This window comes from Henckelia pumila, chromosome 2 (assembly GCF_033568475.1).
Source record: "Henckelia pumila isolate YLH828 chromosome 2, ASM3356847v2, whole genome shotgun sequence".
Taxonomy (NCBI): Eukaryota; Viridiplantae; Streptophyta; class Magnoliopsida; order Lamiales; family Gesneriaceae; genus Henckelia; species Henckelia pumila.
In genome coordinates this window covers 101,084,983-101,106,686 of record NC_133121.1, presented here as the reverse complement: position 1 = coordinate 101,106,686, position 21,704 = coordinate 101,084,983, and the positions used below count along the sequence as shown (strand labels likewise).

The 21,704-nt window shown below is 34.8% G+C and overlaps 4 protein-coding genes across 14 annotated transcripts; 3 read left to right on the top strand and 1 right to left on the bottom strand.

Moving 5' to 3' along the window:
- The first annotated feature begins 947 nt into the window (after window positions 1-947).
- On the top strand, window positions 948-3,260 carry LOC140883879 (uncharacterized). Of its 3 annotated transcripts, XM_073290494.1 has the most exons (5): window positions 948-1,087; window positions 1,704-1,869; window positions 2,262-2,349; window positions 2,715-2,781; window positions 3,029-3,250. In XM_073290494.1, the coding sequence occupies exons 2-5, from the start codon at window positions 1,746-1,748 to the stop codon at window positions 3,083-3,085; spliced, it is 336 nt and encodes a 111-aa protein (XP_073146595.1). In that variant the 5' UTR covers window positions 948-1,087; window positions 1,704-1,745; the 3' UTR covers window positions 3,086-3,250. The 3 variants fall into 3 exon arrangements, with proteins under 3 accessions (XP_073146595.1, XP_073146596.1, XP_073146594.1); XM_073290495.1 differs by lacking the exon at window positions 948-1,087 and having other exon boundaries at window positions 1,108-1,869; window positions 2,856-3,260; XM_073290493.1 differs by lacking the exon at window positions 948-1,087 and having other exon boundaries at window positions 1,111-1,869; window positions 3,029-3,248.
- Window positions 3,261-3,748: 488 nt separating this feature from the next.
- Window positions 3,749-6,426, top strand: LOC140880145 (U11/U12 small nuclear ribonucleoprotein 31 kDa protein). Of its 6 annotated transcripts, none has more exons than XM_073284313.1 (3): window positions 3,749-3,876; window positions 4,314-4,407; window positions 5,266-6,426. In XM_073284313.1, the coding sequence occupies exon 3, from the start codon at window positions 5,362-5,364 to the stop codon at window positions 6,133-6,135; it is 774 nt and encodes a 257-aa protein (XP_073140414.1). In that variant the 5' UTR covers window positions 3,749-3,876; window positions 4,314-4,407; window positions 5,266-5,361; the 3' UTR covers window positions 6,136-6,426. The 6 variants fall into 6 exon arrangements, with proteins under 6 accessions (XP_073140414.1, XP_073140412.1, XP_073140410.1 ...); XM_073284311.1 differs by having other exon boundaries at window positions 5,192-6,426; XM_073284309.1 differs by having other exon boundaries at window positions 5,052-6,426.
- A 537-nt stretch (window positions 6,427-6,963) lies between these two features.
- On the top strand, window positions 6,964-9,088 carry LOC140880144 (uncharacterized). 2 transcript variants are annotated; one of them, XM_073284307.1, is made up of 3 exons: window positions 6,964-7,096; window positions 7,768-7,823; window positions 8,043-9,088. In XM_073284307.1, exons 2-3 carry the CDS (start codon window positions 7,816-7,818, stop codon window positions 8,860-8,862), a joined length of 828 nt encoding a protein of 275 aa, XP_073140408.1. In that variant the 5' UTR covers window positions 6,964-7,096; window positions 7,768-7,815; the 3' UTR covers window positions 8,863-9,088. The 2 variants fall into 2 exon arrangements, with proteins under 2 accessions (XP_073140408.1, XP_073140409.1); XM_073284308.1 differs by having other exon boundaries at window positions 7,055-7,341.
- A 742-nt stretch (window positions 9,089-9,830) lies between these two features.
- LOC140880143 (protein FLOWERING LOCUS D) lies at window positions 9,831-17,232 on the bottom strand. 3 transcript variants are annotated; one of them, XM_073284305.1, is made up of 6 exons: window positions 16,803-16,914; window positions 15,209-16,633; window positions 13,297-14,013; window positions 11,255-11,300; window positions 10,422-11,181; window positions 9,831-10,239 (listed from the first exon to the last, which is right to left on the bottom strand). In XM_073284305.1, the coding sequence occupies exons 2-5, from the start codon at window positions 16,575-16,577 to the stop codon at window positions 10,458-10,460; spliced, it is 2,856 nt and encodes a 951-aa protein (XP_073140406.1). In that variant the 5' UTR covers window positions 16,578-16,633; window positions 16,803-16,914; the 3' UTR covers window positions 9,831-10,239; window positions 10,422-10,457. The 3 variants fall into 3 exon arrangements, with proteins under 3 accessions (XP_073140406.1, XP_073140404.1, XP_073140405.1); XM_073284303.1 differs by having other exon boundaries at window positions 15,209-17,232; XM_073284304.1 differs by having other exon boundaries at window positions 15,230-17,232.
- Between the last annotated feature and the right edge of the window lie 4,472 nt (window positions 17,233-21,704).

Genomic DNA, 21,704 nt, shown 5'->3' with positions numbered 1-21,704 from the left:
ACCAAGAGACCACTAAAATGCTCTTCTATAATATATAGTATAGATACTTATCAAAGTTTAAAATCTAAATAATATCAAAATATGAAATATAATTATTTAAATATTATAAACAAAAAATATTCAAAACAAACTCAAATATTACTAAAACACTATTTTAAAAAGTTTAAAATCAAATAATGATGTATATGTAACCAAAAAGAAAATTTTTAATATAGCAAATACATTTTTTAATGAGAAATAAAAAATAATTACACTTTTTTTAAAAATGCTTTTTTTTAAAAAAAATATATGAATCGATCGAACCAGTTTTGAATCGGTTCACCGGTTCAAGGCCGGTCCAACCGATTTTTGGCAGGGTTTAACCGATTTCAAGCGGGTTAACCAAAAAAACGATTTTCAAGATTATTTTGGATCGGAATCCCGACGGTCAAACCGACCGGTTTTAAAAACATTGATTTGCATACTTATATATGGACTTTTAATCTTTTATAGAATTTTTAAATGTCAAGATTAGATACCAGATGATTTTTTAAAAACTCCACGAAAATTTATTTTGGATACCTGTAAATTTTCAGGTACAAAACTCTATAAAAGTAATCATTTCTACTACTTTTAATGATAATAATAATAATAATAATAATAATAATAATAATAAATCCATATTGGCCAATAAAAATAATTATTTCTAGTCTCGCTAAATCACACACAAAACCTTATCCAATTAATTAACTTGACTTGATAAAAAAAAAAGTCGTCGATTGTAAACAAAAAGTCATTTCGAGTGACCACGTGAAAAATGGAGAAATAGCCTTCGTCCACGCCACTTGGAAAGAGATGCCACAAGGGAATCCGCTAAGCTTCACAGAGATGCGCCCAAAACCAATACAAAGACAGCCCAGAAAGAGACTATAGAATCTGGGAATTTTCAAAAAATGAAAACAATATACGACCAAAACCCAAGAAAAAGACCCCACCTTTTTTCCTGCCCCACTTCCCCACTCTCTGTACGCTCTATAAATAGCCCCTCTTCCCATTGTAAACCTTTCTTTCTTCTCCTATTTTTTCAGTTGCATCCACTACACAAAAGGTACTCTTTTTTTTTTTGGGTTCTCTCTTTATGAGTTTTAGTTTGTTTATGGTTTTTGTATTTTTTTTCCCTATGGGTTTTTTTAATGGTGATGTGTGTTTCCCTTGTTTTCTTTATGGTTTTAGTAATAAAATAATACTGCTGTCGTTCCCAAAAAAAAAAAAATGAATTTATTTGCCTAAGTTTTCGAAAAATACAAAATTCTGCTCAGTATTTGTATTACTGGTCCTGCCTGGGCAAAGGGACGTTGTGATCATGTAAATTGTTGGAAAAACAGAAATGGGGCTCTTGTGGGTTTTTGATTTGGGACAATATTTGTATCATGTTCTTGAATTTCATTTGGTTCAATCAAGGTTTTGTGATGCCACAGACTGCAGTTTTTGGCAACATTTTTGTGAAGTCAATGTTTATTAAGCCATTCGAATTTTCGCACCCTTGATCATAAATCATGGCTCAGCCATTGACTTGTGTTGAGTTTATGAGGTCTCCGGAGTATATACGACAGTTAATAGGGAGTGTGCTTTAAGGCTTATCTTTTTCCACCACATGATTCTGTGTATGGGGAATTCCATACATGAAATGCTATAGTCGGCTCATGCATAATTTGTCATGTAAGTGATCAAGGGTCGAAGTGGGATGGTTATTGTTTCGAGATGTGATGGAAATCGACACAAAAATTTCACACTTCAATGAAGAGAGGCCTAAGGGAAACTGTACTCGTGCGAATGAGCCAAATACGCCAGTCGACAATGGTGCAAACACTTCTGCATTCGTCAATCAAGGTGAGTCTTTGGATACACCTTTTATCCATTAGAAATGTAGTAAACAACCGAATATGAAGTGATCTGAACTGAACAATCAAGATATGGAGATTTTAAGTTGTTAGATTTAAATCTTCTCTGATGTTCAAGGTGACCTGTCCATAGTAGAACTGATTTAATTCTGTAAAAAATTGCGATTTGTTTATTTTGTCAAACACCAGCTATCTCCTGGTCGAGCCTGTCTGCATACATGCATGTTGCCTACTGAGGCCTCTATTGTTACATTGTATGGGATATAGTTATGGCACTTCTCACAGCTAGAGGGAATGACATTTTGAATACTTGTGCTCGTTGGCATCTTTCGTCGTTTTGATTGCTGATAGATGTATGATATGAGCAATAATGTTATGTAGGCGCGATTAAGTGGGACGAAGGCAGAAAAAAGTGGGTTGGAGACCAATCCCAGAAACCTGTAAAGGCACCAAAAGATCCAATTTTAAGGTACATGTGAAAACTTGTGGTGATTCTATACTAAGTTCAGTTCGATTTCCTTTTTTTTTTTTTGGTTGAAATAGAATTCAGGACTTCTTGGTCGCGAGTATATAACAGGTTTTTATTGTTCAAGAATTATGATTCCAATATCATGCATCATACCAAAACAAAAGATCAAATAAATGAGTTAAAGGCTGTATAGTTCTCCTTCAGGGTGTACAACCAGTATATCAACGGTCGAGCTGAATCATCGATTTTCAGTTTTTTTGTTTTTTATACGAGTTTACAGCTTCAAAACTGGCTGGACTTTGGAGTCTGCTAAACGATCTTCGATTGCACGTTGATTCTTTCTCCATTGTTTCTTGCTCTTGCAGCTGGACCCTGACCTATGAGGATCTACTCTCGACCAACGACCCTTTCTCCGAGCCAATCCCTTTACCTGTAAGTCATCTTCATCCGAATAGCACCGGGTAATATTTTACAGCAAAAGTGCCACTTGATCATCTTTATCTCAGATGGTGCATGCAGTATAGATAATCAATCACGAAAATACAATTTTATATCCTACGTTCCTTGAATCGACGATTAGTTCAACTGTTGAGTAAGCATTCGTCGAAAATACGATTGTCCCGTGCTGTTCTGGGAACATGGCAGTGCATGAAATAGAGTGTGTTGATGGACCTTGCAGGAGATGGTAGATTTTCTGGTCGATATTTGGCAAGATGAGGGCCTTTTTGATTTATAAGGCAAAAGACAACTATGTATTCATACACACTCAGCATTTGTATAAGCCTTTTTTTACTGTTGCTGTGACATTATTTTACAGTACAACAGTAACTTGTAATCCAATATATAATCTAGATTTTACTAGCTCAAGTAGTTTTATTTCTCATATTTTGTATACATATGAAATAGTTTTGTTTCTAATATGTGGTCAAATTATAATCGAAATTTATATGTAATCGAAGAACGCATGGATGTATGAGTTGTGCATTGCTTGAATTCTTGAAGTAAAATGCTCAATTGAAGCAGTGAAAATGAATTTGGATTGTATCAAAGTGGAAGAAAAATCGCAAAGTGACAAATACTCACTTTCAATTTTATGATTTTTTCGAAATAAAATCAAATTGGTTCAATCGAAGTTTGATCGGTCATTTCAATTTAATAGAAGTTGTATACAACCCCATTTTCATTAAATTTATTTTGTTATTTTTATTATCGCCATTAATTTTATTAATATCATCATTTTACTATTTATTATAACAATAATATTATTAATTTATTTCAAAATATTCGTATTATTAATATCATCATTCTCTTTTTATTCTTTTCTAAGAAGCATAATTCAATTTATTTATTTAATATGTGAATAAATAAATAAAAGTTTTTTTTGGGGAAAAAAATTGTGCTTCAAAATTTCTTACATCTCTGCAACAACAGTGAAAGAACAACTACCGCGTTCCTGCGATCCTTCCACCAAAATCAAACGCGCTCAAATTCACCACACACGATCAGCTCAAGAAGAATCAAATTTTTGTAAGTGCTTCAAATATCTTACATCTTGTTTAATCGGCAATCTTTTTCTTTAATTGGTTGAGTGCTCTGCGGGTTTTTGGATGAATTTTCGTTGTAAAGAAAGAACTAGGGTTTTTAATTTTCTGATTGCTTGTGGGTTTTGTAAGTAAGATCTAATTGGTGGTGAAATGAGTGGTGGCAGGAGATGGGACGATTATTAGCTGAATTTGACGGAGTGAAATTTATGTTTTAAGTTTATTATCGATTGTCTTGTTTTTGTTTAGGAGATGAACACCACTGCCCTGGATTTGTTTCTTTCTATTTTTTTTATGTGATAGTAACTATAAACGGCGTAGTATGATTGTATTATTCGATAAATTTGTCTTCTTCAGTTCTTCGCCTCTGTAGAAAAGCAGTTCACTTTCATAAGTTTCATTTCATCCTCATCCATTGACCAGGCCATCGTTCTCTGTTGTTTGTTACCCGAACCGTAACTTTCAAATCTTAAACGGGAAATCTACGCCAACCGACAAGAATCGATACATGTGAGAGGTAAATCCCTGTTTTCATTTCTTTAAGTTATGATTTTGCGGTGGATTTAAACCTCTCGTTGTTTATGTACAAGCTTCTGTCAAACTTCTTAAGTCACCCAAACAAGCTGTTGTTCTCAGTCACCACTATAATTTGATTGGATGTTTATAAACCAAGCTTTCTGGCAATGCAACTTCATTTGCTGGCAGAAAATTGAAGATAAAATTTTGGAATAAAAGATAGTATGTGACAGCTTTCAGCAAAGCATTTGCTAAAAAAACATTTGCTTATGTTTAAACTTCTGAGCCTAGTCGAACTATCAATATAATTGTGAGAAAAATGACGGATGAGTTTACTGAGGTTTTGACAAAAAAACGGAAAACCCTTTTCAAGCAAAAAAATTGGTTACTTCCGTTCCGATTTTAAATCAGTACGGTTTGAATATCTTTGATTTTGTAAGTTTTTTGAGATTTAGAATTATTAGTAGATATATATCAATTAAAGCTCTTTTTTGTAAATCTTGACTCAGTATTGATTCCGAGAACGAGTTAAAGATCGTGTTTTTTTGTTAATTGGTTTGCAATGAAATTTGATGGGTATACTAGGTTCAATAGGCGGAGGAGTTTGAGAATTATTCAAGATCGTTTCTTTTTATTTTTTGTCAGGTCTGGAGCTTTAATTTTGGAGACGTTCTATTGGAAAAATGTTGGATATTTTGTTAATTATTGTTTTTCCCGGATGAATTAGCGGCATGATAATCTTTTTCTTTTTTTTTTTTTGCATGAATTTTCGGTGGGAAAAATAGTTTGTCGTAGGTGTCAAACCCTATTTTATTCCATGGACAAGCTTATTGCATTGAACCCCGAATGTTTTGTTCAGTGTTGAGAACCCAATGGAAAGCTTGGAAGTGGATAAACTGTAGCTCAAGCTACTCGATGATCCAGCACCGAACATTTTAGGCGATTCACGGAAAAAATGTCCGCAAAGGGACATCACAGCGACGACGACGACGAAACCTTCTATTACCGATATTCCTCCACGGCCACAGCACCACAACCATCCTCCACTGGGACCAAACCCTCACGTGGTGCCTCCGGCAGTGGTGGGCTTGCTCCATCTAAATCCACAGTTTATGTCAGCAACGTTGACTACAACCTCACAAATTCCGATCTTTTTACAATTTTCTCCACTTTTGGTAAAGTGGCCAAAGTCACGGTCCTCAAGGACCGTGCCACACGCCAGAGCCGAGGTGTGGCATTCATCCTGTTTGTGATTCGTGACGATGCCTTAAAAGCAGCGAAAGGTATGGATAAAAAGATACTGAACGGGAGAACTTTGCACGCCTCCATTGCAGCAGATAATGGGCGTGCCACGGAGTTTATTAGAAAGAAAGTATACAAGGATAAGAGCAGGTGTTATGAGTGTGGAGAAGAGGGGCATTTGTCATATGAGTGCCCGAAGAATTTCTTGGGGCCGAGGGAACGCCCTTTGGTGAAGAAAGCGCGAAGGGGTGGCGGAGAAGAAAGTAGAGGCAAAAACCATGAGCATACGTTCAGGAAAACAGTAGCAGAAGAGGAGGAAGAAGAGGAGGATGGTGGGTTATTCGAAATGGAGAATTGGGCGTCGGCTGTTGATGACGGAGGCGCGGAGGAGAGATTATTGATGGGTGGAGAGAAGAGAGAGGTGACAAGGGAGAAAAATGAGAAGAAGAAAGGGTATTTTAGTGATGAGAGTGATGATGAGGATTGAATATTTGGGCACAAATGGGGAATTTATATATCTTTTGCCAGATATTGGTGTGTTTCGGAGGTATTTTCCGGGAGCTTTGTTCTATGTTTATGCTTTCTGGAGTTCGAAGTCTTGTTAGCTTAATGCATCCATGGAATTATGGGGGGAAGAGAGATATTGGTATTTGAAATCTAACATCTTTTAGTCTCTCGATTTTATAATTTTTGCTCTCTAGAAAATATTATGCTTGCTATTCTGTGTGATTATTTTCCCGCAAAATTTTCGTTAAATAATATCTTTATCTTAAGATTGAATGATTTCAAAATGTACTTTGTCCAAATTAAATAAATACAATTACATTAATTAAGTCTTGTGTTTTCTCGAATCAAGTGCGATTACCATAATGCTTAATTTAATTCATCAAATTAATAAATTGAAAATCCATTAAATGTTTTTTTTAATTAATATATAAAAGATTTGATAGAACCACCATTTTTATTGGTGAAAATCAATTTAAAAAATCCTAAAAAAACGATTAGAAAAGTCGACATATTGATAGATGAGCCGGGGACGAGTTCATATGAGATGTTCTCATGAATCTATCTATAAAATTTGTTTTATATCCGAGTTTTTTTTTATAATAAAATTAATTCGTGAAACAATATAAATTGTTTGTGCTGACCCAACTAGAGAAGATAGTACGTGTGGATCCTCACGTGTCCATGGAGAGGAACTTTTAAAAGACTTTTGGTTTTAAAATTGATTAAAAATCTGCATATTAAAAAATAAAAATCACTCAATATAAATAAAAAAAAATGTGATCCAAAATTTTAAAACCATCCTGTGTCACTGTCAACCCAACCCCACCGAAGAGCTTACCCAGGGAACAAATGGGGACAAAACGAAATCCCTTTTTCCAGTTATTACATCCCATTTTATAACTTGCTAGACCGCGAAATCGAACCTAATTCAGCTCAACAAGGTTTGAATTTCTTTGATTTTTTCAGTTTTTTAATCCTTTTTTGTTATTTGGTTTTAGAATTGTTAGTGGATATATAACAATTAGAGAACTTTTATGTGAATCTTGACTGGTTGCTGATTGCGAGAACGAGTTAAAGATCGTGTTTTTGTTAATGGGTTCGCGATGAATTTTGATGGGTAAACTTGGTTAAATAGGCGGAGGAGCTTGAGAAATATTCGAGATTGTTTCTTTTTCTTTATTGTCAGGTCTGGAGCTTTAATTTTGGAGGAAGATGTTGGATTCTTTTTTTTAATTATCGTTTTTCCTGGATGAATTTGTGCTATAATGATCTTTTTCTTCTTTTTGCGATTGAATTTGCTGCGGAGAAAATAGGGTTTTGTAGGATTTTTTTAATATATTATTTTTCATTGAATAAAAGATCTTGAGCTATTTTATGAGCTTCCAGTTTGACGCCTATGACAACCTGGTGATGAATGTATTTCTTTTATCGAAATTTTGTGCTGCTTTATGCTAGAGTTTCATGCATTTTCCTTGTGAAAAACAAGTGACAAAAATATTCCAAGTTTCATGTATTAAGTCTCCAGATGCGAGGGAAGCCATCAACTAATTTTGTTTTGTGAAATTAGATATTTAGCAATGGCTATGGGCTTCTCTCTGAATTGGTTTTGCAGGTTTTTCAAATTCTGTTGCGATAAGCTCGCCCATCGGATGTATGATCTATGTTCAAGTAAGATTGATTCCAAACCTTTGCTATTTCTTCAAGTGAAGTGTATTTTGTTTTGTTTCGATAAACTTTCATATGGATTTCACGATCCGCCAATCCCAGTTTTTTTTTGAGTTGTGGCTTTTTATGTGATATTCTTACCTGGCTTTATATGTTTAGATAATTTAAATCCATGTATTCGAGATTTAAGCACAAAGTTTTCACCATCTTTTTTAACTCCAGTGATGAGTATCCAATATCATCCACAAATATGCAAGAATTCTCTGCAGTCGATGGTTTTTTGGAAGTAACTGAAGACGTGGCAGACATGATAAAATACGTGGCGAATGAACCCTCGGTTGGGCTTTTTTATGTTCAGAAGCATATCCAAAATGCGACGCCCAACCTTGTTAATCTCAAGAATAATGTTGTTGAAAAATCTCACGAGACGGTATTGCATACAGAAGATTCAGACGACTCTATAGCCATGATGAAATCAATGAAAGAATGTGGCGTCCCCATTGCAGAAGAAATGATTGGGGAAATTAAAAAATCTCTTTCCATCATGTCCAAAAAACAACCAAGAAAAGGATTACTATCTGGCTCCGGATCGGGTTATATTGGAAGAACTAGCTCGTGGTCACCTGCCACCTTTGGACGTAACGCCATGTTTCCTAGTCTAGATAGTGAAAAGAATGGAGGCTATTTCTCTGGTGTTTTCAAGTCTGCAAAACAAAAGGTCACTAACTTAAAGTGGCCTCAAGTTGAGTCTAAGGAATCAAGGAAATCCGAGGATGGGAATCTTCGGCTAAATCCTAGCCCCACATCCCCAAATTCAAAAGAAAGTCATTTAACTATGCCAGAGGCCGAGGGTGAAGATTTATTGTCAAGTCAAGATGGCAAACAATTTCAAGAAGAATCACGACTTAGTACAAGCTTGTCCGACCAAGCTTTACTCTCATTATACGAGAACTACGATGAGTTCAAAGCTGATAGAGAAGCTAAATTGGAAGAATGGCTTGGAGGGGCGGCAGGCAACGAGGAGCATCATAAAGAGAACTAAGGATCAAAAGTTCAAAGAAGAAAATCTTTTGGTAAGTGGATTTGTCAGGCTTGCTGATGTTTGAACCTGTATCATAAGAAAGAAAGGATGAACGGAAACTAAGTTTGCCTTGAGTCATGATGTATCATAGCTGTGCAAAGTTTGGTGAAAACACATGTTTTTGAAGATTTCTTGTTGTTCCACGGCATCGACTGGTAAATGAATAAAAACATTAAGTTTATGTGCATCGCAATGCATTCTAATTAGCAGTACTTATCATGCGGTAATCTTAAATTATATGGATGGTATGTGTACGCATAACAGTTCTGGTATCATCGACGGGCTTCGGATGTAGTTCGTATGCTACCAAGTAATGGTCTTATTGTGTTCCATTCTTTTGTCTATCTGTCTGGCACAACGAGTTGGAGATGGCACAGAAAAGATTGTATGGAGTTTGAAATATAGAACTTGAGTTTCGACATCATTCTATCTTTAATCAGATGAGATTTCTGCACTGTTGCTCGCCGGTTTTTTCGACGATCCTTTGCTTAAGCTTTGACCTTTACAGGCTCTCATTAATAAACTCAGCAACAGATGAAATCTTGAAAAAAGTTAAGTTCAACAGATGAAATCTTGAAAAAAGTTAAGTTCATTCTAAAAAATATGCATTAAATAGTTTATCTAACTCTGGTTTTGTTTTTTAGTTTGTAAATAATTTGCCGTGATCTGAAGTTCAACAGAAATGATATCTTTTCCGTGTTTGATCCCAATTTTTGTCTATTTTATCGCAAAAAAATATTTTTAAAGTTGCAATGTCTAATGCATTTGTTTATGTTGATGCAAAATGGAAATAAACACTGATCCATTCCCTTGGGCAAAGACACCACAGAAATTCAGTATCAAGTATCAATTCATATCTGCAAATTTGACAGAGCAAATTTGGGACTACAGAATCTGAAATAAAGCATAAAAGTTCTTTGTAAACGGGCTAAAGATTAATTTATATATATTTTATTACTAGAATATTTTAAGGTTATGTATGCATTGATAGGACGATTACAGCAGTTAGGCACAAGCCGCACAATAATGCTTTAACATCTATATTTCAAGCCCCCAAAAACCACACACTCAATGCTCCAATAGAAAAGAATGAAAGAAAAAAAAAAAAAGAAAGTCGAGCCACCAAGGAGTGTTGGTAAAAAGGGTGCTAGAAGATGGGGAAGAACACGATCCAAATATATCTGATAATGCATAATTGACTCTTCTCAAAGGCCAATTTTGAGCTGAGGAATCCCACTACCGTTGCATAAGTAGCCTTCTAGAGGATACTAAGATCACATGCACAGTCTCCTCAGTTCTCAACAGAGCTATATTTATGAGACAAGTCCTTCTGCGACCCTATAGAAAATAATCGCGCTTAGAGTCTAGGAGAAGTCGGTATGTGCAGAGAATAGTGTAAAAATGCAGCAGGGCCTTGTAGCACACTGTTTTGAAAAAACAGAGAGAATTCCACAGCTTTGATGCATGAAAAAGTAACAAATAAAGTTCCTCATGCCGATGACATAACATAAAAAAGTTACCTTGAAATATGGCCTTGATATTCTCGATTTCCATTCCTAAAATTTCCCAGTAACTTGCCAAGTCCCAGGGCTTGAGCCAGTTGGAGGCAAAAGTTCATTCATGATGTCTTCAAAAATATTTTCTTGAATAGATATGCCATCCATGCTATCTGAAATATTGCCCACATAATCTTGAGACTCGAAGCTACCAAAATGTGGATTTGAAGGTATCAGGCTGCTACTTCCGCTTGAATTAGTCCCAACCACTGAACATGGAGGCACAGCAGAGCCATCACTGTAACTTAAATTTTGAGCCAATAATTCAGTACTAACATTTAAAAGTGGAGAAGACAGGTTGTTGTCAATACATAAACTTGACGTCAAACAATGCTGACTGCCATTACTCTGAGGGTTTGAACCATTTGAGTTGCCATCAAACATCGAAACGCAATTTGCATTCAGACAATCCAGGTGGTTATTAACGCTTAATACTGACCCAACATTAGAACCAACGTCTGTTCCTGACCCATTATTGTCACCTAAATGTCCAAGGGCAGAGCCATTTGAATCACTGGCAAAATCAGAAGCATTATTTGTGATGGGACGAGCCAGATCAATGTTGCTGCTACTTGCTCCTACCTGTATGTCTAAACATGGACTGGTCAAGCCATCACTATTGCCCAATGTTTTAGACTCCTCATTAATACCATTTCTGGCTATTTTAGGACCAACATTTGCCCTTGGAATAGAAAATCTGTTGCTGCCAATAATTTTTGCTTTTCTGCATAGATATGAGGATATGCATGAGAATTCAAAGCTGTATTTTGAAAATAAATGAAGATTCCAGCTCGTACCTGATTTGATTTTGTTTCACAGCAGCCACTTTTGACTTCAACATACCTTTCACAGAATGCAGATTATGTTAGCTTCATAATAACGACATATCCAAAAAGGGAAAGAAGATACCAAGGTAAGCATCAAAATGAGCATCTTTATATGCGATAATTTTTTTTGCATTCAACGATGTTGTATTGACAGCTAATCATGTGTCTGTTTAAATTTCATATATTGAAAAACATTAGCAGTTCTATCATGTATCTGAGCACGACATTTATCTAGAAGGTTAGTCCTTTTTTATATAACAGGAAAAGAGAGCCTTTTCCCGCAACTTCATCTAAAGCATTTAAAACAGTCAACAATCATGCCATAAAAAGAGATATTCGTTGTTTTTACTTCTACTGATTCTACAATAAAGGACAAATATTACTTTCATTTTCATACTCTTGAACTTACCACGTGTTGAACATCATAATGCAGGAATGCTTATCAGATCAGATCAATCCGGATCCAGCGCAATTAGGATCCGGTCAGAATCTGGTAGAATCCGGAACCTGTTAAACCGGTTCGAGATTGAACTCAATCCGACATCAATTTGAATCAGATTGGGTTGCCTAGAATGGATTTGGGACCACTTTAATTCGGTTAGATTGAATCCAATTCAATAATATATTATTATTATTATTATTATTATTATTATTATTTTGCTTCATAAATAACTTCTTTATATATACGGTGGTTGAAAAAGAATAAAATATTGATTCCAACTATGTTTTAATCTCGTTCAATTCGATTTCAATTTTGGATTGTATTATATTCCTAATCCAATAAAGGTATCCTATAAGATTGGTTCGGTTACATTATCCTATAACTCAGAACCGGTCCAATCCTGTTCGGTAATATCCCTATCCCTATAATAAAGCCTTTTTACGACGTCAATAAGAATACCACCAACACTGGACCTAGTAAAAAACAACACTTTAACTCGATAGAAATATTTATAGGTTTGTGCTCGGGCTGTACATGCAAGAGATTTATAGTTCAAGCAACCAAACTAGCAACGATCCCAACCAGCTGCTATGTTTCTTGCTACACCTTCATGAATAAAATTTCTAAAACAATATACAAGATTCAAAACCTAGACTAATAAATGTCTTAAACAAATTATTTAATCTCTACATATAAATACAATAAAAAAAATGCATTTGCAATTTTGCATTCAGGGCAAGAGTGTTAGCAACAGATGTTTTAGAACATCGGTTCATGGAACACTACAATTTCCTCATGGGCATGTATGTGTTACTCCTGCTTCGAAACGTTTTTGGTATCCAAATCAAAGGATAATAATGACAGTAAATTCACATTAAATATAGTATTTCAATATTTCAAATGCAAGTAAACTACAAAAAACCTCAAGTGGTGACAATTAAGGAAATATCTGCAGGGAAAAACATTCAGTCTACACATCATGAACCACCTTCCACGAAATTTCAAGTACATATACCCCTAGTTTATCATCACTGGTCACCACTTCTGCCATTAGACCGGTTCACTAAATTGGACAGTGGAAGTTTTGGTTGGAACCAGTTGTGACATCTCTACATTTTCAATTTTCCAACCATTCTCGGTTGCTCGCAAACTTACCTTAAGAAACTTGGTTACAACAGGATCTAACAAAATATCATCACCTCCTCATAGTTTTTCCCTTTTTTACTAGCTATGCTCAGTAAACCAAATAGACTACAGTTGCTTCCATCTCGACTCCGTGATGTTCCTTGTATATAATGTTCCCCCGACGATCTTATATACAAGTACGACAAGCTCTTACAGCTGAGACCGTCACCTTAGTGCCTAATACGCCTCAGACAAAAAAGTTCATACATATGCCTTCTCATTTACTGACGCATAAACAACTACATTAATTGTGCTAATCAAGCATAGATAGAAAGTTAGTGTCTTAATAACAATATTTCGCAAGAACTAGAGAGACAATTTAAGGACAAAACAAGCCTAACAACGCATTGACAAGCGTACAAAAAGTTAGCCAACTTTTACCAACCAGATGGAGTCTTGCGGCGGCTTCTCTCAGACTTGATAGAAGCAATAATTGAATCAGCAGACGGCCCCAAACCCTTTCTTCCTACCAGCTTCACTCCAAGCTTTTCCGTGAGGTAGTTCGTTCTATTCTCATCACCCCCTCTCACCTCTCTCAGATCAAGGGCTTGTTGCTTGGATAATAGGGTATAAATGTGAAACTCCTGCCTCTGATTAAAATGAGACTGAAGCTGCTCAAAAAGCAACGTGTTCGAATGCTGTAGATCTGGCTTCTTTCTCTGATTGCCAAAAGTCACCCTTAAAATGGCATTTGAATCAAAATCTTTTCTACCAAAAATTATAGAAAAGCTGCCAAATTCAATATCAGGTTCTCTGAATAGATCTGCAAGAATAGAAGCACAACTATGTGCATTCCTTGTTGGATTCTTCTCAACTTTTAACCTTGAAGTTCTGACTCTAGCATAATGAGCCATGTTGGCAGCTTCTCTAAACCCACTGAGCAAAGCACCATGCATGGTAGCTGGATAGCGCCTGGTGGTAGCTTCCCCAGCAAAGAAAACTCTCCCATCTCCCACACTTTCAGCTAAGATATCATAATCATCGCCTGAGGCCCCAATAGCGACATTGGAGTAAGAACCTAAGCAGAACGGGTCGCTACCCCATCTAGTACAAACAGTTTGGATAGGTTCTGGAACTTCAATACCTTGTGGTTCATATATACCTGCATTACCAAGGCTCCCCACATGTTAGAAAAGCTCAAGTACTGGCAGTGATGATGGACATTCTTGACAAATCACTCTTGGTTTAATCAATACGACCAATTCAACCAAAAAATGTCATTGCTTCTAATATCACAACAAATTTAAAAGAATATACCATAATTTATCATCTTCATACAAATAATGCCTAAATTGGAAACAAGAATTTAGATGGTGCAATGCAAGTTAGTGGCCAAACACCATAACCTGATTGAGTAAACATATCAAATAATTACTCTACCGCATTAAATGATATTCACCCCATTGTTTCATCTCTCACCGAATTGTACCACGACAGGGACAAGTAAACGTTCGTCTATTTCTCCCCCATGGATTTACTGCCTGTGTACATTTAATGTCAAATTAGTCTATACACCGTTCAATAAACATAAACCTTGAATCTTTTTATCATGATTATTACCATGTGATGGTCAAATCTTAAATCTTTTCCCCAACTACGAAGCCTCCACTGTCATAAATTGCTCGTTGTAAAGAATTTTCTTGTTAACATCTCAGCCAAGTTCATGAAAAATTATTTTGGTAGCATGTTCTAATAACAACATTGTGAATTCGCCCACTTCCATCAGTTAATACTACAGATAAGGATAAAGTGTTAAATATATGATTTACATATTCAAACATATCTTAGATTAGAGAATGGGATTTCACTGAGAAATTAACGTATTATTTTCAAACTCATCTTTGATTGTATTTTTTTAATTGCAAGGGTGACATAGAAGAACAGTGAAACTAAAACACATCACACAAAAATATGATATCTCTACAGATCAGATGAGGACAGCTTATGAGCAATTAAATGTGTGCAAAGAACTGTAAATCACCATTTTTATCATGTAAATATAAGCTCATAAATTTTAGTCATTACCTATTTTGCTAATAGCACAAGACAAAACAAATACAATCATGTAGACAAATACAAATTTTTATTTCTGCTATTAATTTTGTTCACGCAGAGGTAAAGCACGGGCAACACATACTTCTAATTTATAATGTAAAATGGAGTCAAAATGACAATAGGAGCACACTAAAAAAGGGGGGGTTTTAGTCATGCAAGTAATCTATGTATGCTAGTTTTTCTTAAGGCTCAAATCACGATAATTATCATACTAGGAGTAAAGAAAACCAACACATAAGAACCTTTAAGAATCAGAAGCACACTTGTCACAGCATCAGTAGGCTCCATGGTCTCAAACTTATGTGCAGCTTCCCCTGCTACTAGAGCAATCAAGATTGGACCACCCGCTACAGTTGCGTAGCTGTAAAAGAGAAAGAATTCACCCCGAAGACTAGGATCATCCGAGAGATGTCCAAATGTATCGAGGTCGATTCCCCAAAAGGCATGTGAAAAGAGCATTGCGACTTTATTTAACAAGCCAAATCCCAACCTTTTTATTCCTTCAAGCTTTCTCTGAGGTAACTCGGGGATAAACTTTATGGAACCAGATTTCAAAACTCCTAGCGGAACTGTGCAAAGAGCCATATCACCATCATAAACCTGCCCACCAGCCGCAACCTGAACCCCATCACTAGTATAACGGATGGCTTGGACTGTTTTCTCATAAAGAATTGGGACATTCTCTGCCAATGCCTGGACCAGTCTCCCATTTCCACCAGGCAGAAAGCAGTGATCCCCTCCCATATCAAATGGATCGTCCTGATCCCAAAATGCAAGCGAAAGCTTTGAAAGCAATCCAGCATTTGCATATTCCAAGTTTGCAAGATGCCAATGAAATAATTTCATCTCTTCTCCATTAATAGAGTCACCGGGGGCCTCCCAGAAGGTCTCCAGTGCCGCTCCTAGCGAAACATCCTGTGACACATCCCCCATCAACTGCCTAAATTTACTTACCTTATCCAGAAGTTGGTTAAAAGAAGTTTCCACTTTTCGATCCAAATCAGGGTCAACAGGTCTTCCGTCTACACTGTAAATAGGACACTTGTCCCTCACCTTATGAAGTGTATATGACAATTGCCGCGCCAAAATCCCAAGAGGATTCCCCAATGTACCCGTCAACACACTACCTCCCAAATCGGCAACAGCTGTCCTACTCCCAACCTCCAGTTTTTTTGTGTACACTCTACCTCCAGCACGCTTCCTTCCTTCCAAAACTGTCACCTTAAACCCAAAAGTCATCAACTGCCTCGCAGCAGCCAACCCCGCAAGGCCTGCTCCAATCACTATCACATGTGGCTTACTCGGCTCCGCTAAAATCCTTTCCTTTATCCCTTGTGCAACCCCAAAGTTTATATACCCTTGTAAAACCAAATAGTTATAAGCAGAATCCAGCAAAACCCCACAATGCTTAGGAATAATATCCAGAAACATTTCCTTGGTGATCCAAGTTGACACATTCTCACGCCACCTCGTAATTATATGATTCCGGATCAAGATATAATTTACCTGCTCGATTCCACCAACCACAGAAACCACCCCAGCATCTATTTCTTCATCAGTGAGTGAATCTGCAGGGAAACCCGACGTCAGAGCTACCAAGGCCTCGGACATAGCCTCCTTATTAATCACAATTATCTCCTCCGACACGTCATTGACAACTTTCTTGCCTACAACATCACCATAGTTTAAACCATGTCCATGTTTTTTAACAGCTAAAGAATTCGAAATTTCCGTCTGGGCTTTACTGAATTCGCCTGAACTCGAAGCTAGTGACCCAACTAGAGCTCGGGTTTCGTTGGTGTAACTACCATTAGACAAAAAATTTAAATCTTTTACCTGGTTCGGATAAGACTGAGGTCGACGCGGCCTGCCACACCTCCTCCTCTTCGGAATTGGCGCCGATATAATTCTATTCTGGTGCAACGAATTGCCATTAGAATCATCGTTTTGGCCCAAACCCGGGTTTTGAACAAAACTGGGACTTGGGGTGGCGGTAGGGCTCGAAGTGGGCAGATGAATGGTGAACTGGAGAGGATTCTTGGGTTGATTCGTGATGCGAGGATGAGGCGTTTCACTCGATGAGGGTTCCATTACCGCGATCAGATCATATCATTAACAAGAAATTCATCGGAACAATTCTTCTTTGCCTTAGATTGGACAGTGAATTGAAAAACGAAGCATCGATTCTTGCCCCTGCCAACGATTATTCGCCGGAGTTCCCCGGTTTCGACTCTCGATCGATAGTGGTTTATGTTTAATATTATTATATTATTATTATTTTTTTTTTTTGAAGGCATATTATTATTAGGGTGAATTATAGATAACTCTCTATTAGCATGTGTGTCATAAAAATCAAGTATAAATATTTGTATTAACTTTCTAATTGAAAATTTTACGCATTTGCCCTCACCATTTATTACACACGGGTTTCCCTTCCTTATCTTCTTCTTCACTCCATCTTCTTTGATATGCAAAAATCCCGATCGGAAAAATCGAATATCAAAATAATAGTCTCGCCTGGTATACGATCACCTCTACTCATTTTCCCTTCTCGTCTCTTCCATTTAACTTCTATTGTTTTCTTCATTAAGGAAATCGCACAACCCAAAAAAGTATTATTTTTTGCGTTGGTTTTCTTCGATTTGTCACACGATTTTTGTTGTAAGTTTTTCTTCTTACAACTAATTTTTGTTTGATTTTCGAAGGATTATTTTGATTTGCCTCTGATTAATTTTGTTTTTTTTTTTGCTGCAGGTTTTTGTTTGTTTTTTCACTGCTTTTTGTTCGAATTTTGAAGGGTTTTGTTCAATATAACTCTTGTATTTTGCTGCATATTGTGTTCGGTTGGTAGTTGGTTTTAAGAATATTTGTAGTTGATCTACGTGTTTTTGTTGTTATCTCTTTTTCTTTCGATGCACTCATCTCTCATGCTCGAAACATGGCTTAATTTATTGGGTTTTTTTTCCGAAAGAACTTAGGTTCCAACTTCGTCGGTGAAGGGCTAATGGAGAAAAGCTCGCCGGAGTTGGGATTTTCTTAAAACCCAATTCTCATGTGGTGCTGGATTGGGATGGCTCTGTAGTATGGATCTTATTACAATCACACATAATTTTCATCCTTTCCCGTGAAGTTATCAGTGTAAGAATTTGTGGCAATAATTTCTTGGCTTGTCGGAGTGGCTGAAACGCTTGTTCTACAAAGTGGGTAGTTGGCGTTGTTTTAAATCCAAACGTCTATACAATCAATGTGGAAGAAATGGATTCTAATCAGTTGCTCTTCTTCCTGAAATTCGATCAAACAAATGGCGCATTCGCTGGAGTTTCGGCCGGCTGGCGCTTTCCCATTTCCTTTGTTGAACTTGAAACTAGTATTATTTTGATCACAGCCTCGTTTAGACCACGATTCTCGGGCACCGGAGAGCGAGACAATGAGGTGGTTTTTGGCTATGCGTCTTCCAGAGAATGAAAACCGGATTAAAAGATCAATTTGGTGATAGTATTTTATACCTATTTCAGATTATGTTGTAAGTAGTAACTGAAATTATAAGTAATATTGTGCCATTAATTAAGTTTATAATATTTTATTATTGAAATATACAAATAATGGTAAAAAATTAGTTTTTCTAAGTATTATACATTAATTAGATAAAAGAGTTAAAAAAAAATGAACACGTTATTCTCCGAATATTATATGTCTGGTTCCCTGCATTTTATACATAATTAAGTATTACTTATATCTAATTCAGATAATTTTGTACCTTAAATAAGTAATTTTCTGCCAATAATTAAGGTAGTATTTTGTTCTTGAAATATACAAATAACAGTAAAAAAGATAGTTTTCTAAGTTTTATGCATTAATTAAATAAAAAAGTTCAAAAGAAGGGAACATTATTCTATGAAAATTATATGTCTGGTTCCTTGTATTTTGTACCTAATTAAATATTATTTATAACAAATTCATATTATTTTGTACCTTAAATAAGTAATTTTGTGCCAGTAATTAAGGGGTTAGTATTCTCTTATTGAAAAATATAAATAAACATAAGAAGTTAGTTTTTTTTTAAATCTTATGCATTAATTAGAGAAGAGTTCAAAAGAAGTGCACCTTGTTCTTTGAATACTATATTCTCGGTTTCTTGCGTTTTGTACATTATTAATTATCATTTATACCGAATTCATATTATTTTGTACCTGAAATAAACAATTTTGTGCTAGTAATTAAGTTGATATTCTTTTGTTCTTTAAAGATACAAATAATAGTAAAAAGTTAATTTTTCTAATTCTTATGCATTAATTTTGTTTTTTTACATCATAACAAAAAAAACATAACAAGCTACAAAAGCCCATAACAAAACTCAAAACACCGGTGAGCAAGAAGAAGCCTACAGTAAATCCAAAGAAGTGCACTTTGTTCTCCGAATATTATATGCTCGGATCTCTGCATTTTGTACCAAATTAATTATTATTTATACCAAATTCAAATTATTTTGTACCTGAAATAAACAATTTTGTACTAGTAATTAATATGATAATATTTTGTTCCTTAAAGATACAAATAATGGTAAGAAGTTATTTTTTTAAATCGTATACTTTAATTAGATAAAAAGAGCTAGAGTCTTATGCATTAATCATATAAAAGAGTTCAAAAGAAATGAGCGTTGTTCTCCGAAGACTATATGCCTCGGTTTCTTGTGTTTATACCTAATTAATTGTTATTTATACTGAATCCATATTATTTTGTACCTGAAATAGGTAATTTTGTGCCATAAATTAAGGTGATAGGATTTTGTTATTGAAAGATACAAACAATAGTAAGAAGTTAGTTTTTCCAAGTTTGGTGGATACAACAATCTTTTCACCGAATACTCAAATTCGATAACAATGTGTCATATTTACTCTTATATGCATCATATTTTTCCTTGGATGTACCTGGTTTAATTACATATGTATCTTATTTAACTATTTTATTATTTACTTATCAATTGACATTAGTGTAATTTTTTGTGTGTAAATACTCAAATTGGAGAAATATGTATTATATTCACCTCGTTATGTACTCTATTTTAATACTATTGTACTTTATTTACTTGGATCTGTATAATCTTGAAGTGAGTAATTAAATCTTTAGATTATACTTGATAATTGATATAAGTAAAACTTTTTTGAGTAGTTATTATATGATTTTAGTATATCAAACACACACACACACACACACACACACACACATATATATATATATATATATATATATCCCAATTACCAACTATTAGTGGTGCGTGTATATATACTTGTGTGAACATCTCATTAAAATAACTAATCACATTTATGTTCGGTGGATACAAAAATCTTCCCACCGAATACTCAATTTCAATAACAATGAGCTTTATTAACTCCCATATGTACCATATTTTTACTTGGATATACCTGGTTTACTTACTTATGTACTTTATTTAACTATTTTATTATTTACTTATCAATTGACATTAGTGAAGATTTTTTTGTGTAAATACTCAAATTGGAAAAACATGTGCTATATTCACCTCGTTATGTACTTTATTTTAATATTATTGTACCTTATTTACTTGGATCTGTACCATCTTGAAGTGAGTAATTAAATCGTTAGATTATACTTGATAACTGATATAAGTGAAACTTTTTTGAGTAGATTTTATATGATTTTAGTATATCAAACATATATCTATACGCACCACTAATGGTTGGTGATTGGGATATTGGTGATCTATAGTTAAATTCATATCAATGAGCTCAAATTAGATAACAATGAGCTCTATTAACTCTTATATGTACCATATTTTTATTTGGATGTACCTAATTTACTTACATATGTACTTTGTTTAACTATTTTATTATTTACTTATCAATTGACATTAATGTAGAATTTTTATCTAAACACTCAAATTGGATAAATATATGTTATATTCACCTCGTTATGTACCTTGTTTTAATACTAATATACCTTATTTACATTTTTTTGTGTCTTCTTGAAGTGAGTAATTAAATCTTTAGATTATACTTGACAATTGATATAAGTGAAACTTTTTTGATTAGTTATTATATAGTTTTAGTATCTCAAACTTATATCTATACGCACCACTAATGGTTGGAAATTGAGATATTGGTGATTTCTAGTTGAAGTCATATCATATAAACATTCCATAGACACTCATGAACCACTTAACAAAAAGTTGATCACATGTTTTCTAATTTTAATATATTTTCTTGCGTGAACAACTCATTAATAATTTAATATTTAAAATAATTAATCACATTAACGTTCGGTGGATACAACAATCTTCCCGCCGAATACTCAAATTCAATAGCAATGTCTTATATTAACTTCTATATGTATCATATTTTTACTTGAATGTACCTGATTTAATTACATATGTACCTTGTTTAACTATTTTATTATTTACTTATCAATTGACATTAGTGTAGTTTTTTTGTGTAAATACTCAAATCGGAAAAATATGTTCTATATTCACCTCATTATGTACCTTATTTTAATACTATTGTACCTTATTTATTTGGATTTATATCATCTTGAAGTGTCTATATGCACCACTAATGATTTGAGAATTTGGATATAGGTGATCTCTAGTTGAAGTCGTAGCATATAAACATTTCATAGACATCATGAACCACTTACCAAGAAGTTGATCACATGTTTGCTAATATTAATATATGTTCTTGTGCATGTGAACATCTCATTAATAAT